This window comes from Belonocnema kinseyi, chromosome 2, assembly GCF_010883055.1.
Source record: "Belonocnema kinseyi isolate 2016_QV_RU_SX_M_011 chromosome 2, B_treatae_v1, whole genome shotgun sequence".
In the NCBI taxonomy this organism is placed as follows: domain Eukaryota; kingdom Metazoa; phylum Arthropoda; class Insecta; order Hymenoptera; family Cynipidae; genus Belonocnema; species Belonocnema kinseyi.
This window is the reverse complement of record NC_046658.1, coordinates 133223788-133236267: the sequence shown is the minus strand read 5'-3', so window position 1 is coordinate 133236267 and position 12480 is coordinate 133223788. Positions and strand designations below refer to the sequence as shown.

General features: G+C 22.6%; 1 protein-coding gene across 3 annotated transcripts in view; it reads left to right on the top strand.

Moving 5' to 3' along the window:
- The first annotated feature begins 1604 nt into the window (after positions 1-1604).
- Positions 1605-12480, top strand: part of LOC117168188 (protein FAM210A) — a 23655-nt gene continuing 12779 nt past the window's right edge. The window contains exons 1-3 of one of the 3 annotated variants that reach the window (XM_033353648.1): positions 1605-1793; positions 1867-2077; positions 10165-10444. In XM_033353648.1, the coding sequence (XP_033209539.1) occupies positions 1933-2077; positions 10165-10444 (425 nt within the window). In that variant the 5' untranslated portion in view covers positions 1605-1793; positions 1867-1932. Of the gene's footprint in view, positions 1794-1866; positions 2078-2169; positions 2348-10164; positions 10445-12480 lie in introns of those variants that run through there. The other 2 variants (XM_033353647.1, XM_033353649.1) reach the window with 2 other exon arrangements.

Genomic DNA, 12480 nt, shown 5'->3' with positions numbered 1-12480 from the left:
TACAAAAAAAGTTCTTAGGTTCAAAATAATATTCAGTGAGCTGATAAAGTGAGGTCGATAATATAGGTATTTAGCTGTGTCACATGCCCTTAATTGATTATTTCCAGAAGGGTTACTTTTTACGATGTTAGCATACAATCTACAAGTTGTCAAGGCTAGTGAGAATTAAGAAAGGCTTCGAAGACTACTCCGAATTTTTACTCGCACTCATTTTTTTAAAATTGTTTATTTATAACGTGTTAATTCATTATTGATGATTAACTATGAATAGTATCTTGAAGTTTAGAATATCTTTGGATGTACTTAACTGCTCATATAATAATCGTATGATGGTAACATGGTTGATAAGTAACTTTAAGAAAATAGCGAAAAAGTTGACTTTTTTCGATTTTTTGAAACTTCAAAGTCAATTAGGGAGGGTAAAAAATATTTCAATGGAATTATTGCTATACAGGTATAAATAGACTTACTTTGAAATATTTTTATCGATAACTAAAATCTTTAAAAAAATTGTGGTTCAAATTTGAAGAAGTGCTTCGTTTTTTGTTATTTTTAGCTATATTTAAGCCGCGGAGAAAGTTTTCATTGCTATTAGAACTTCGCGCAAACAACTTAATTTTTTTCGATACGCCCTAATAAATCGGTCCTAAATTTGTATATTTCTGAAAAGTTTTTTTTTGTAAATCATTTTGTTGTTGATTTTTTCATAATTATTAAAATTTAGGATCAGACCCACCTTTCTGAGTGCTTCCGATTTATTATTAAAAACTTTCAACTCGATTTGGCGCTCTGTGTGAAAATAAGTTAGGAAATAAAAAAAGTAGCGGTAAGGTATAGGAATCTGGTTACGTGACCCACACGTCACATGGCCTTAAATGTAAATTTTTCTTAAAATAGTCAAAAGTGGACAAAAATTTAAGAATTTTAGAAAAAATCGCAACTGTCTGGCATTAACATAGGAGAAGACAGTTATGAACAATAATAATTTTTTCGAACAATCATGTTTGTAAAATTGCAGTAATTATTACTACACTCTAATCAAAAGTGGACCAAATCTGGAAAATTTTAGAAAAAACTGCAACTTTTTAGCATTATTCTAAGATGATATTTTTACCAATAATAATACATTGTTTAAACAATTACTTTTGTTAAGCTTCTCTGATTATTGCCTCGCTCTAACTAAAAAAAAATAAAAGAAAGTTAAATAATTCAGAAAAACAATACTAAATTGTTTAAAAAATGTATGTAAACACCTAATTATTTATAGAAAACAGTATTTTCTTTAGAAGCAATTAGTATGTAAAAAAATACGAAAAATTATAATTAGCGGCAACGTCGATTAATTTTTTTCAAACTTTGTGCCGTTTTCCAAAAAATTTTATTTATTTATTTTTAATCTTCTTTTCTACGAATACAAAAAAAAATATGTAGCTTTTTTTGGTGCACAATTATTGTTGATTCATCTTTTTTTTAATCTTGCATAGTTTGATCGCAAAATGGAATTCTTGATTATTCATTTTTTCTTGTCTGATAGAAATTTGAAAACAGAATTTCAATTTTTTATTTTTGTAATATTGGTAACATGCTGGCACCCTGCTTATATTTTCTGACGTGATCCGGACCGGAGAAGTGCAAGTGCGGAGAAGTCGAGAACGTGGTTGCGGACAGGAATAATGGAAATCATCTGTTCCAAAGAACTGTTCTGATCATGAGAAGTGAGATTTGATATCAAAGTTCTATTGGCAAGGAAGGTTAAACGCATATTATAGTGCTGCAAATGGGAACATAGGGTTGTGAGTGCCTGCAAGTTCAAGGTTATTAGTTATTATTGGATTATTAATTCATTAATTAATTATAAATGGGCAGATACGCGATAGGTGCCGTGTTCGTTGGTTAGGAAAGGCGAGCGGCAGAGCGGCCTTTTTCCAAAAAATGGATTTAATTATTGGACATCAGAGGATGAAGCTCTCCAATTTGTTCATGAGGTCAATCTCAAATTTCTTGCCAAATACTTCTATTGGGTCAGTTCGTTGTCTTTGTTACGCTAGTACGAGACTAGAAAAAATAACACTCGCAGGTAGGTTATGACACTATTTTAGGCCATAAATTTTGTTTCCTTGAGGACAAAAGTGACTGTCATGGCCAGTATCTCAATTTGGACGATTATTTGCGTTATTTCTAGTTTATTTACGTTACTGACGATAGTTTTAGAGTTTTGAAGAGTCAAAAATTGCTTTCATTTTTATACATTTCTTTGATAATTACAAATTTCCAGAATATTTTGTAACAATATAGAGTAGATAAATTATTGATTATTTGATGGTAACCTTTATGGAGACACTGACAGGTTAGAATTTTTCTAAGACTTTTGAAATCGATTCAAAAAGATTTTTGAAGATTTCGGATGTCGAAAATTTGCAATAAAAAATTTTATTTTCAACGAAATGGTTGAATTTAAAAAAAATTAATTTTCAAGAAAAAAGTAAAATTTTTATTTAGCATAAGTTTGATTTGTTTTAAACGAAAAGGATTAACATTTTTTTAAAATTAAAAACTGAATTTTCAAAATTTAACTAAATTTCATTCATCTGGAAAACTTGGAATTGTCCGCGAATTTTTTCTAGTGTGTGTTGAAACTTTTTTTTTAATGTCATATAAAATTATATAACAATTTTTTTATTTGAACTATTTATTGGAAAATTTAATGACTTTTTTGAAAATTCGTTCTTTTTGGTTGAAAATTAATATTCTTGCTTAACAGTCAAATTTTTGGCTTGAAAATTCAACAGTTTGGTTGGTATTTTTTTTCTCTTGACTGAAATTACTATGTTTTGTATTTAAAATTAAAATGATTTTCTAGTTGAAATATTAACTATTACATTTTTTTGTTAAAAATTTATCTTTTTTGATAGAAAAATAATTTTTTAACTGAAAATTGAACTGTTTTTTTTAAATTTCATTTTTCTTTGATTAAACATTAATTTCTTAACTGAAAATTTAACTAATCGAGTAGAATATTCCATAATTCTAGTGGAAAATTCATCTCTGGTAGAAAATTTATATTTTTGAGTCGAAAATTATATTTTTTTAAAATAATTGTTTGAACTGCAAATTTAAATTATTTGAATATTCCATCATTCTATTAGTTGGAAATTTATCTCTTTAGTTGAAAATTAGGTGTTTCGACTTTTTTAATTTTTGGTTGAAAATTTATATTTTGTGTTGAAAATTCACTTATTTTCTTAAAAATTCGTATTTTTGTAGAAAATTAATCTTCTTGGTTTAAAATTATTCATTTTGGTTAAAAATTCAACTATTCAAAATAAAGATTCACATTTTTTATGATTATTTATCTTCTTGGTTTAAAATTCATCTATTTCAGGTAGAAAATTAATCTTGGGTAAAAAGTTCATATTTTATGATAAAAATTTAACTACTTTGTTGGATTTTTTTATTTTTTTATTAAAATTAATTTTCTTAACTAATAACGCAACTAATCGAGTAGAATATTCCATCATTCTAGTTGAAAATATATATTTTTGAGATGAAAATTCACTTATTTGGTTAGAAATTCGTCTTCTCGGTTTAAAATTTATCTGTTTTAGGTAGAAAATTAATCTTGGGTAAAAAGTTCATATTTTATGATAAAAATTTAACTATTTTGTTGGATTTTTTTATTAAAATTAATTTTCTTAACTAATAACGCAACTAATCGAGTAGAATATTCCATAATTTTAGTTGAAAATTCATCTCTTGCGTTTAAAATGTATATTTTGTAGTCAACACTTCCTTTTTTTTTTAAATTAATTGTTCAAACTGAAAATTTAACTAATTTATTTCAATATTCCATCATTCTAGTGGAAAATATATATTGTTGAGTTGAAAATTCATTTTTTTTTCTTGAAAATTCGTATTTTCATAGAAAATTAATCTTTTCGGTTAAAAATTCATCTATTTCTGGTAGAAAATTAATCTTGGGTAAAAAATTCATATTTTAGGATAAAAATTTAACTATTTTGTTGGATTTTTTATTTTTTTTTTATTAAAATTAATTTAATTAACTAATAAATATACTAATTGAGTAGAATATTCCATAATTTTAGTTGAAAATTTATCTCTTTCGTTTAAATTTTATATTTTTTAGCCAAAAATTCCTTTTTTTTGTTGAAAATAATTGTTTGAACTGAAAATTTAAATAATTTATTTTAAGTTTCCATCATTCTAATAAAAAATTAATCTTCTCGGTTTAAAATTCATCTATTCCAGGTAGAAAATTTATATTTTTGAGCCGAAAATTCATTTATTTTTTAAAAATAATTGGTTGAACTGGAAATTGAATTTATTTGAATATTCTATCATTCTATTAGTTGGAAATTCAATTCTTTGTTTGAAAATTAAGTTTTCCAACTTTATACAATTTTTGTTGGAAATTTATATTTTTGAGTTGAAAATTCACTTATTTTGTTAAAAATTCGTATTTTCGTAGAAAATTAATCTTCTTGGATTAAAATTAATCTTTTTGGTTAAAAATGCAACTATTCAAAATAATTATTCATAATTTTTTTATGATAATTATTAAATCTGACAATAATTGGTTTAAAAGTCATCTATTCCAGGTAGAAAATTTATCTTGGGTAAAAATTTATATTTTGGGATAAAAATTTGACTATTTTGTGGAAAATTTCTTTTTTGATTGAAAATTAATTTTTTAAATTAATAATTCAACTGATCGAGTAGAATATTTCATAATTTTAGTTGAAAATTCATCTCTTTCATTGAAAATTTATATTTTTTAGTCAACAAATCCTTTTTTTTTTGTTGAAAATAATTGCTTGAACTAAAAATTTAACTAATTTATTTCAATATTCCATCATTCGAGTTGAAAATTTATCTTTTCAGTTAAAAATTAAATTTTTCTACTTTTCACTTTTTTGTTGAAAATTTATAAGTTAAAATTGTACTTATTTTATTGAAAATTCGTCTTTGACATATTAGGAAATTAACAATCATGGCTTAAAATTTATCTTTTTGGTTAAAAATGTAACTATTCCAAATAAAGATTCATAATTTTTTATAATTTATCTTTTTCGTTTAATAATCTACTATTTCAGGTAAAAATTAATCATTTTAATTGAAAATTCAAATATTTGGTTGAAAATTCAAATATTTTGAGGAAAATTTGTCTTTATTTTTAGTTTGAAAATTCATGGACTTCATTGAAAATCCATTAATCTTATGCAAATGCAATACTCAGCAAAAACTATAATACTTACTGTTTTAACCAAAAAAGATATAATTTTTTTCTATCAAAAACTGAATTTTTAACCAAGAAAGAAAAAAGTTTCAACTAAATTGTGAAATTTTCCAGCCATGAGAGCGCATTTTCTACAAAATAGTAGAATTTGCAATCCGACAGTACAAATTTTGAATAAAAAAGTTAATTCTCAACTAAACTGATGAATGGTCAACCAAAACAAATTACTTTTTATCAAAGTAGAGTTAAATTATCAACGAAAAGATGAATTCTCAATAACAAATGTAATATTTTATGGTTTAACCAAAAAATATTTTAATTTTTTTTTATCAAAAACTGAATTATAACCAAAAAAGAAAAAAAATTCAACTAAATTGTGAAATTCGTAAGCCATAAGGGCGCATTTTCTACAAAATAGTAATACTTTCAATCCCGCAATATAAATTTCCAATAAAAAGTTCATTTTCAAAAAAACTGCTGGATTTTTAACTCGAAAATAGGAATTTTCAACAAAGAAAGTTTATTTTGAACGAAACAGTTCAATTCTCAACCAAAAAGGGTGAAATACAACAAAGAAATTACTTATTAACATGCAACCAAGTAGTTGCATTTTCAACCAGAGAAAATGAATTCTCAAGTAAAAATTTAATAATTGATATTCCAATCGAAAAATATTTCAATTAAAAAAAAAACTGTTTAATTCATTAAAAAAAATGAAATGATGGATTTTTAAGCAAATAAATGAATTTTCAATGAACAAGTGATTTTTTAACAAAGTAGTGCAACTTTTAAACTAGTATTTTAATTTTTTACAAAGAAGAAAAATAAATTCAACCAAATTGTGGAATTTTCAAGCTGTGTTGTAGAAAAATCATTTTTTTGGCTTGAAAATTCAATAATTTAGATTATTTTTTTTAATAATGACTAAATTTTGGTGGCAAATTTCACTTTTTTTCTTGAAAATTCCTCTTCTTGGTTTGAAAATTGATCTCTTCTGGTAGAAATTAAATTTTTTAGGGTGAAAAATTCATCTCTTTAGTTAAACATTTAATAATTTTGTTAAAAAAGACGTGCTTTCTTTGTTGAAAATACATTTTCTCAACTAAAAATTTAACTTTTTTTTGTTGTTAAAATTAATTTTGTTAGTTGGAAATTCATCTCCTTGGTGAATCTTTAACTACTTTGTTAAAAATTCTTCTCTATGGTTAAAAATGTAATAGTTTTGTTGAACTTTTTTTTTAACGCTAATTTATTTTGTTAATAATTTGAATAGTTCGGTGAAAATTCGTTTATTTTTATGAAAACCAATTTGAAAATTCATCTATTTTGTTGACAATTCGTCATTTTTGGTAGAAAATTAATTTTCTTGAATGAAAATTCATCTACTTATTAGGTTGGAAATTAATTTTGATAACTGAAAATTTAATTCCATATTTCCTTTTCCATTTTTGTTTAAATATTTATCGTTTTTAGTTGAAAATCTATCTCTTTTGGCAAAAATGTAGTATTTTTTCTCTGAAATATGAACTTCTTTGTTAAAAATTCTTTTTTTTGTTTTGTTTAAAGTTTCATCTCTTTATTTGAAAATGCAAATATTTTGTTGACATTTTTTTTCTAGAATTTCATCATCTTTTTTTTTTTTTTAATGTAACTTTTTTCTTAGAAAATTAGTGTTTTTAAACATTTCTAATCGATTTTTATTTCACGGAAAATTCGTTTTTTTTTTTCGTAGAAATATAATCTTTTTAGTAATATTTTTATGTAATAATTAACTGCTTGGTTAAAAGTTAAATCACTTTCCAAAAAATTAGTTTCTCTGATTGAAAATTAATTTTGTTTAACTGAAATTTTAACTATTCTATTTTTGGTTTAAAATGTACGTTTTTTTCAGGATAGAAGCAAAGAAATGAATAAAAAAACATAATTTAAGAATTTTTCTTTTTAGTAGAAAATGAACTTTTCTCTTCTTGAAAATTCATCTTTTTGGTTTATAATTTAACTATTGCATTTTTCGATTTTTTATTGTTTTGAAGACTTGCGCAATTAGAAATTTAAAAAAAGTTTGGATGAAATACGTTTTAATTATTATAAATTTAATTAATACAAATTAATTTGGTAAGAATTCTTAAAATTAAAATATATATTTCTAGTATTAAAAGTTGAACAACAATGGATTTGCAAGACGATTCTGAATAATCTGTTTGAAATTTAAAAAAATTACAGATTTCAAAGAAACATAAGTCCTGTTGAAACCTTATAATTTTTTTTAAATTTTGAAATAATTTTCAACTAATAGATTTATAATTAAAAGCCGACAATCACTTTCAAAGCCGATTCAAATATTTGTTCTAGTCTAAAATATTCCATTTATGAACAATTAAATTTGAGCCATTTTAATTGATAGATTATTAGCAATTTTGAATCAAATATTAAAAATAAAAAGATTTGAAATTAAATTGTTGGAAATAGATCTTGAGTCGTTAAAATTTCAGTGTGCTCAATTTAAACTTTGAATATTCCACTTTTAATGGTTCTGTTTAAAACATTTTTTGTAATTTTTAAGAGTTTAACTTATCTAAGTTTTTAATCAATTATTATTTTTTTTCATTGGAGTGAGTTTAAGAGATATTTAGAAGTTTTGAAAAGATTCCAATTTTTGAAATTTGAAAATATTTTTAAAAATGTTACACAGAGTGTAGATTTTTTAAAATTCCGAAATAAAATTTTGAAGTTTATTAAGGAGTTTGAAAGGGCTTAAGATAATAAAAAATGTTCTTAATATTTTCGGGAATATTTTTAACAACTTTTTTTGAGAAATTAATTTAAAAAGAATACTTAAAAATATATTAAAAAACGGATTTCTATGAACAAATAAACATTAAGCATTTATTAATTAAGGAAAAGTTCGAGTAAGTTTAAGAGATATTTAAATGCTTTGAAAATATTTTTAAAAAATTTCAACTTTAAAAGAGTTGGAAAAATTAAAGACAGAATGTAGATTTTTCAAGATTTTGAATACTAATTTAAAATTTAATTTTAAATAACAAATTATTATGATTCCTAGAAAAATTGTAAATGATTTATTTTGAAAAATTTCAAAAGATTATTCAAAATTTTTCCAAAATTGTCAAAAAAAGATCCTAAAGTAATTTTTTTACTTTTTCAGGATTAAAAAAAAAATTGAATGATTTGAAAGATATTTAAAAGTTAACGAAAAAAATATATTTTAATTTTTGAAAAATTTAAAATCAAATGTTGATGCTTCTTAAGGAGTTTGAAGAACACTTAAAAATCCTTAAGAAGCTTAGGAATAAAAAAATATTAAGTTTCCTGGATAAATATTTAATTATTTTTTATTTAATCGTTCATTTTTGAATGTTTCGAAGTTAAAATTGCTCAAAATTATATAATTTTAAACATCTATAGATTTATTGATTCATCTTTCAATTTAAAGTATTGAAAATGATATGGTAGATTTATATTTTTATCCAGAAGTCTTTTAACTGTTTAATTTATAATAGTTAAAAATGTAAAATTTTACACTTTAACGGGGCTTAATTAAAAATTAAAAAGTGTGAGAAGTTTTTATCTTATGTGTAAAAATGATTGAGCTTTTGAATTAAAAATTCTAAATTAAGAATTTGTTCAACTTCGATTTTAAAAGCTTAAAATGCGCAGCTTAAAATTGCAGTTCAAAAATATTTTCACCTTTATGATATTTAAAATAATCAAATGATATTTTAAATAATTAAAGTGCAGTATTGAAGATTTAAACACTTAAAAATTAAAAGCATTTGAAGTTAACTGTAAGTATAAAAAAAATATTATTTTTAAAATGGATCTTCACCATAATATTATAGTAGTGATTAAAGGTTTTTATTAAATTAAAAATATTGTTAAGTTTAAATTATTCAATTTTTTACCCAGTTGATTTGCAATTTTTTAATTTAGAAAATGAATAAGTATTAATTATTCAGCAATATTTAACTGTTCATTTAAAATTTGTGCATTGTAACCAAATATTTCCTTTACATTATTTAAAATCATTTTAAGTTTATAATTTAATTTGAATCTTCTTAAAACTTCTAAATATCTCTTAAAATTACTCTAATTTTCTCTACAAATAATAAGTGTTCTATTGTTATTTATAAACTTAGGTTTTAAGGATATTTCTTTTAATTTGCAGGATTTTCTGAAAGTTGCAGAAAAAAATTAATTCATTGTAAAATATATTAAAAAGTTCCACAGAAAATTTCAAAAATTATTTTAAATTTGGAAAAAATTGAAAACCACTTCTAGATTTCTCAAAATTTTAAAGATTCCTAAGGATGCTTAAATTATTTAAAATAAAAATAATTCAACTTCTAATTTAAGAACTGTTAAGTTAAAAAAATGTATTTTACAACTTTTAATCTGCCTACCTGAAAATTACTTAAAATAATATCATTTTGAAATTTTGTAAAGTTAATTGCTTGATTCTTTAATTTAGACTATTGAAACTGTTGTCGTTGATTTATATTGTCGGAAAATAATCTGAATCTTTGAACTCTATAATTGATAAAAGTTCTACATTCCATTTTATACGTATAAGTTATTGAGCATTTAAATACACAATTTTTGAATTGAAAAATGTTTAACCTTTAATTTTAAAAGTTTGAAATTCAAACCTTTCACTTTGAATTTTTTCATTCATTATTTATTGTTCATTACTTCAAATGGAAAAATATTTAGAATAGAGTTTGATTTTTTAAATTTCATTTACCGAGGAAAATTATTGCGAACCGGAAAATGACCTGGAATTTTTTTCTTTGATTAAAACGGCCATCCTGAGAAAATGACCCGGAATTTTTTCCTCCATTAAAACGGGCCATCCGGGATAATAATTAATTTATATAAAATCTTCTTTACAGGAGACGATCCTAATTTCGGGACGAGATTACCTAATTACCAAACATTTAGAAATTATTCTCTCGTAAATCAAAGGCTTTTTAAAGATGCATTCTGTGAATTCGAACCTAGAACAGTTCGAAATTATACAACAGAAACTCCAAAGAAGGAGTCAACTGAGCCTAAACCATCTATTTTCCAAAGGATGAAACAGATGTCAAAAGATTATTGGCACATCCTAATTCCCGTGCACGTAGCCACTTCTCTCGTATGGATTTCGATATTCTATATTGCTGTTAAAAAGTAAGTCAAAAATTTTCACTATCGGGGTGTCTACTCAACTTGGGAAATCTGGAAAACCTGGAATTTTCATATGTTCTGGAAAAATCTGGAAATGTCAGGGAATTTTTTTTTAAAGTTACGAAATTTTTTCGAGAGCGTTATTATTTTTTTTTATTTGCAATATTAGATTTAATAGTAATGATTCTTTATTTGCAAAAGTAGCTTTATATTAGTGTATTTAACCATTTTTTTTTAATTCGTCTTGTGTTTGGAATAATTTTTTTAACTAAAAATTTAACTTCTATTTTTGATTCAAAACGATCGGTTTTAGTTGAAAATTTATGTATTTTATTGAAAATTTGTTCTTTCAGGTACAAAATTAATCTTCTTGGTTGAAAAATAATAATTTTCATTGAAAATTTATTAGTTTGTTTGCAATTTTTCTCTCTCGGCTGAAAAATCTTTCTCAGTTGAAAAGTTTGCTTTTGAGTTGAATCCAACAGTTTTTTTTATTAAAAATTGAAATATTTTTGGGTTGAAATATCAAATACTACATTTTTATTGCACAATTTATATTTTTTTAATTGAAAATTTACTCTGTTGAAAATTCGTTTGTTGTTTGGCTAAAATTTAATATTTTCACTAACTTGTTTTTTTTTGTTTGAAAATTAATATTTTTTAAAATTATAAATTTAACCATTCATCATTGGCTTGAAAGAATTATCTTTTTTAGTTGATAAATTCCGCTTTTTTCATCTCTTTGTTTGAAAATTTTAAAGTTTTCTTAAAAAATCTTTTTTTTTGTGAAAATAAATTTTTTGAACTAAAAAATTAACTATGGAGTTTTTGATTTACAAGTGATCTATTTTAGTTGAAAATTTCTCTTTTTTGGTAGAAATTAATTTTCATAGCTGAAATTTTAGAAACTTGGCGAAAATTAATTTTTTTCTTAAATTAAAATTTAACTTCCGTTATTTTTTAATTGAAAATTAATCTTTTTTTAGTACAAAATACAACTATTTGGTTGAAAGTTTTTCCTTATAACTTGAAAATTAATTTATTTTGTTGAAAATGTATGTATGTTGTTGAAATATCGTCTTTTTTGGTATAAAATTAATATTTTTGTTTGAAAAATAATATTCTTGTTTACAAATTAATATTCTCAGTTTAAACTCCACTATTATTATTATTATTATTATTATTATTATTATTATTATTATTATTAAATATTAATCATTTGAATTGAAAATTTATCTTTTTTAGTTAGAAATTCACCTTTTCGGATAAAAACTTGTTCTTATTCGAAAATTCCACTTTTTTTAAACAAAAATTTATGTATGTTATTGAAAAATCTTTTTTTTATGATAGAAAATTAATCTTGTTTAAAAATGAATTTTTTTTTAGTTGAAAATTTAAGTATTCCAGTTAAATATTTATAATTTTGGTTGGAAATCCACCTTCTTTGTTTAAAATTCAAATATTTCAATTAAAGATTTATGATTTTAACTAAAAATTTATCAGTTTGGTCGAATAATAATATTTATTCAACTGAAAACTCAACTATTCCATTTTTTGTTGAAAATTTATATTTTTTAATTAAAAATTCACCTTTTCGGATAAAATCTTGTTCTTATTCGAAAATTCCACTTTTTTTTAAACAAAAATGTATGTATGTTATTGAAAAATCTTTTTTTATGCTAGAAAAGTAATCTTGTTTAAAAATGAATTTTTTTTAGTTGAAAATTTAAGTGTTCCAGTTAAATATTTATATTTTTGGTTGGAAATCCACCTTCTTTGTTTAAAATTCAAATATTTCAATTAAAGATTTATGATTTTAACTGAAAATTTATCAGTTTGGTCGAATAATAATATTTATTCAACTGAAAACTTAACTATTCCATTTTTTGTTGAAAATTTATATTTTTTAATTAAAAATTCACCTTTTCGGATAAAAACTTGTTCTTATTCGAAAATTCCACTTTTTTTAAACAAAAATTTATGTATGTTATTGAAAAATCTTTTTTATGCTAGAAAATTAATCTTGTTTAAAAATGAAT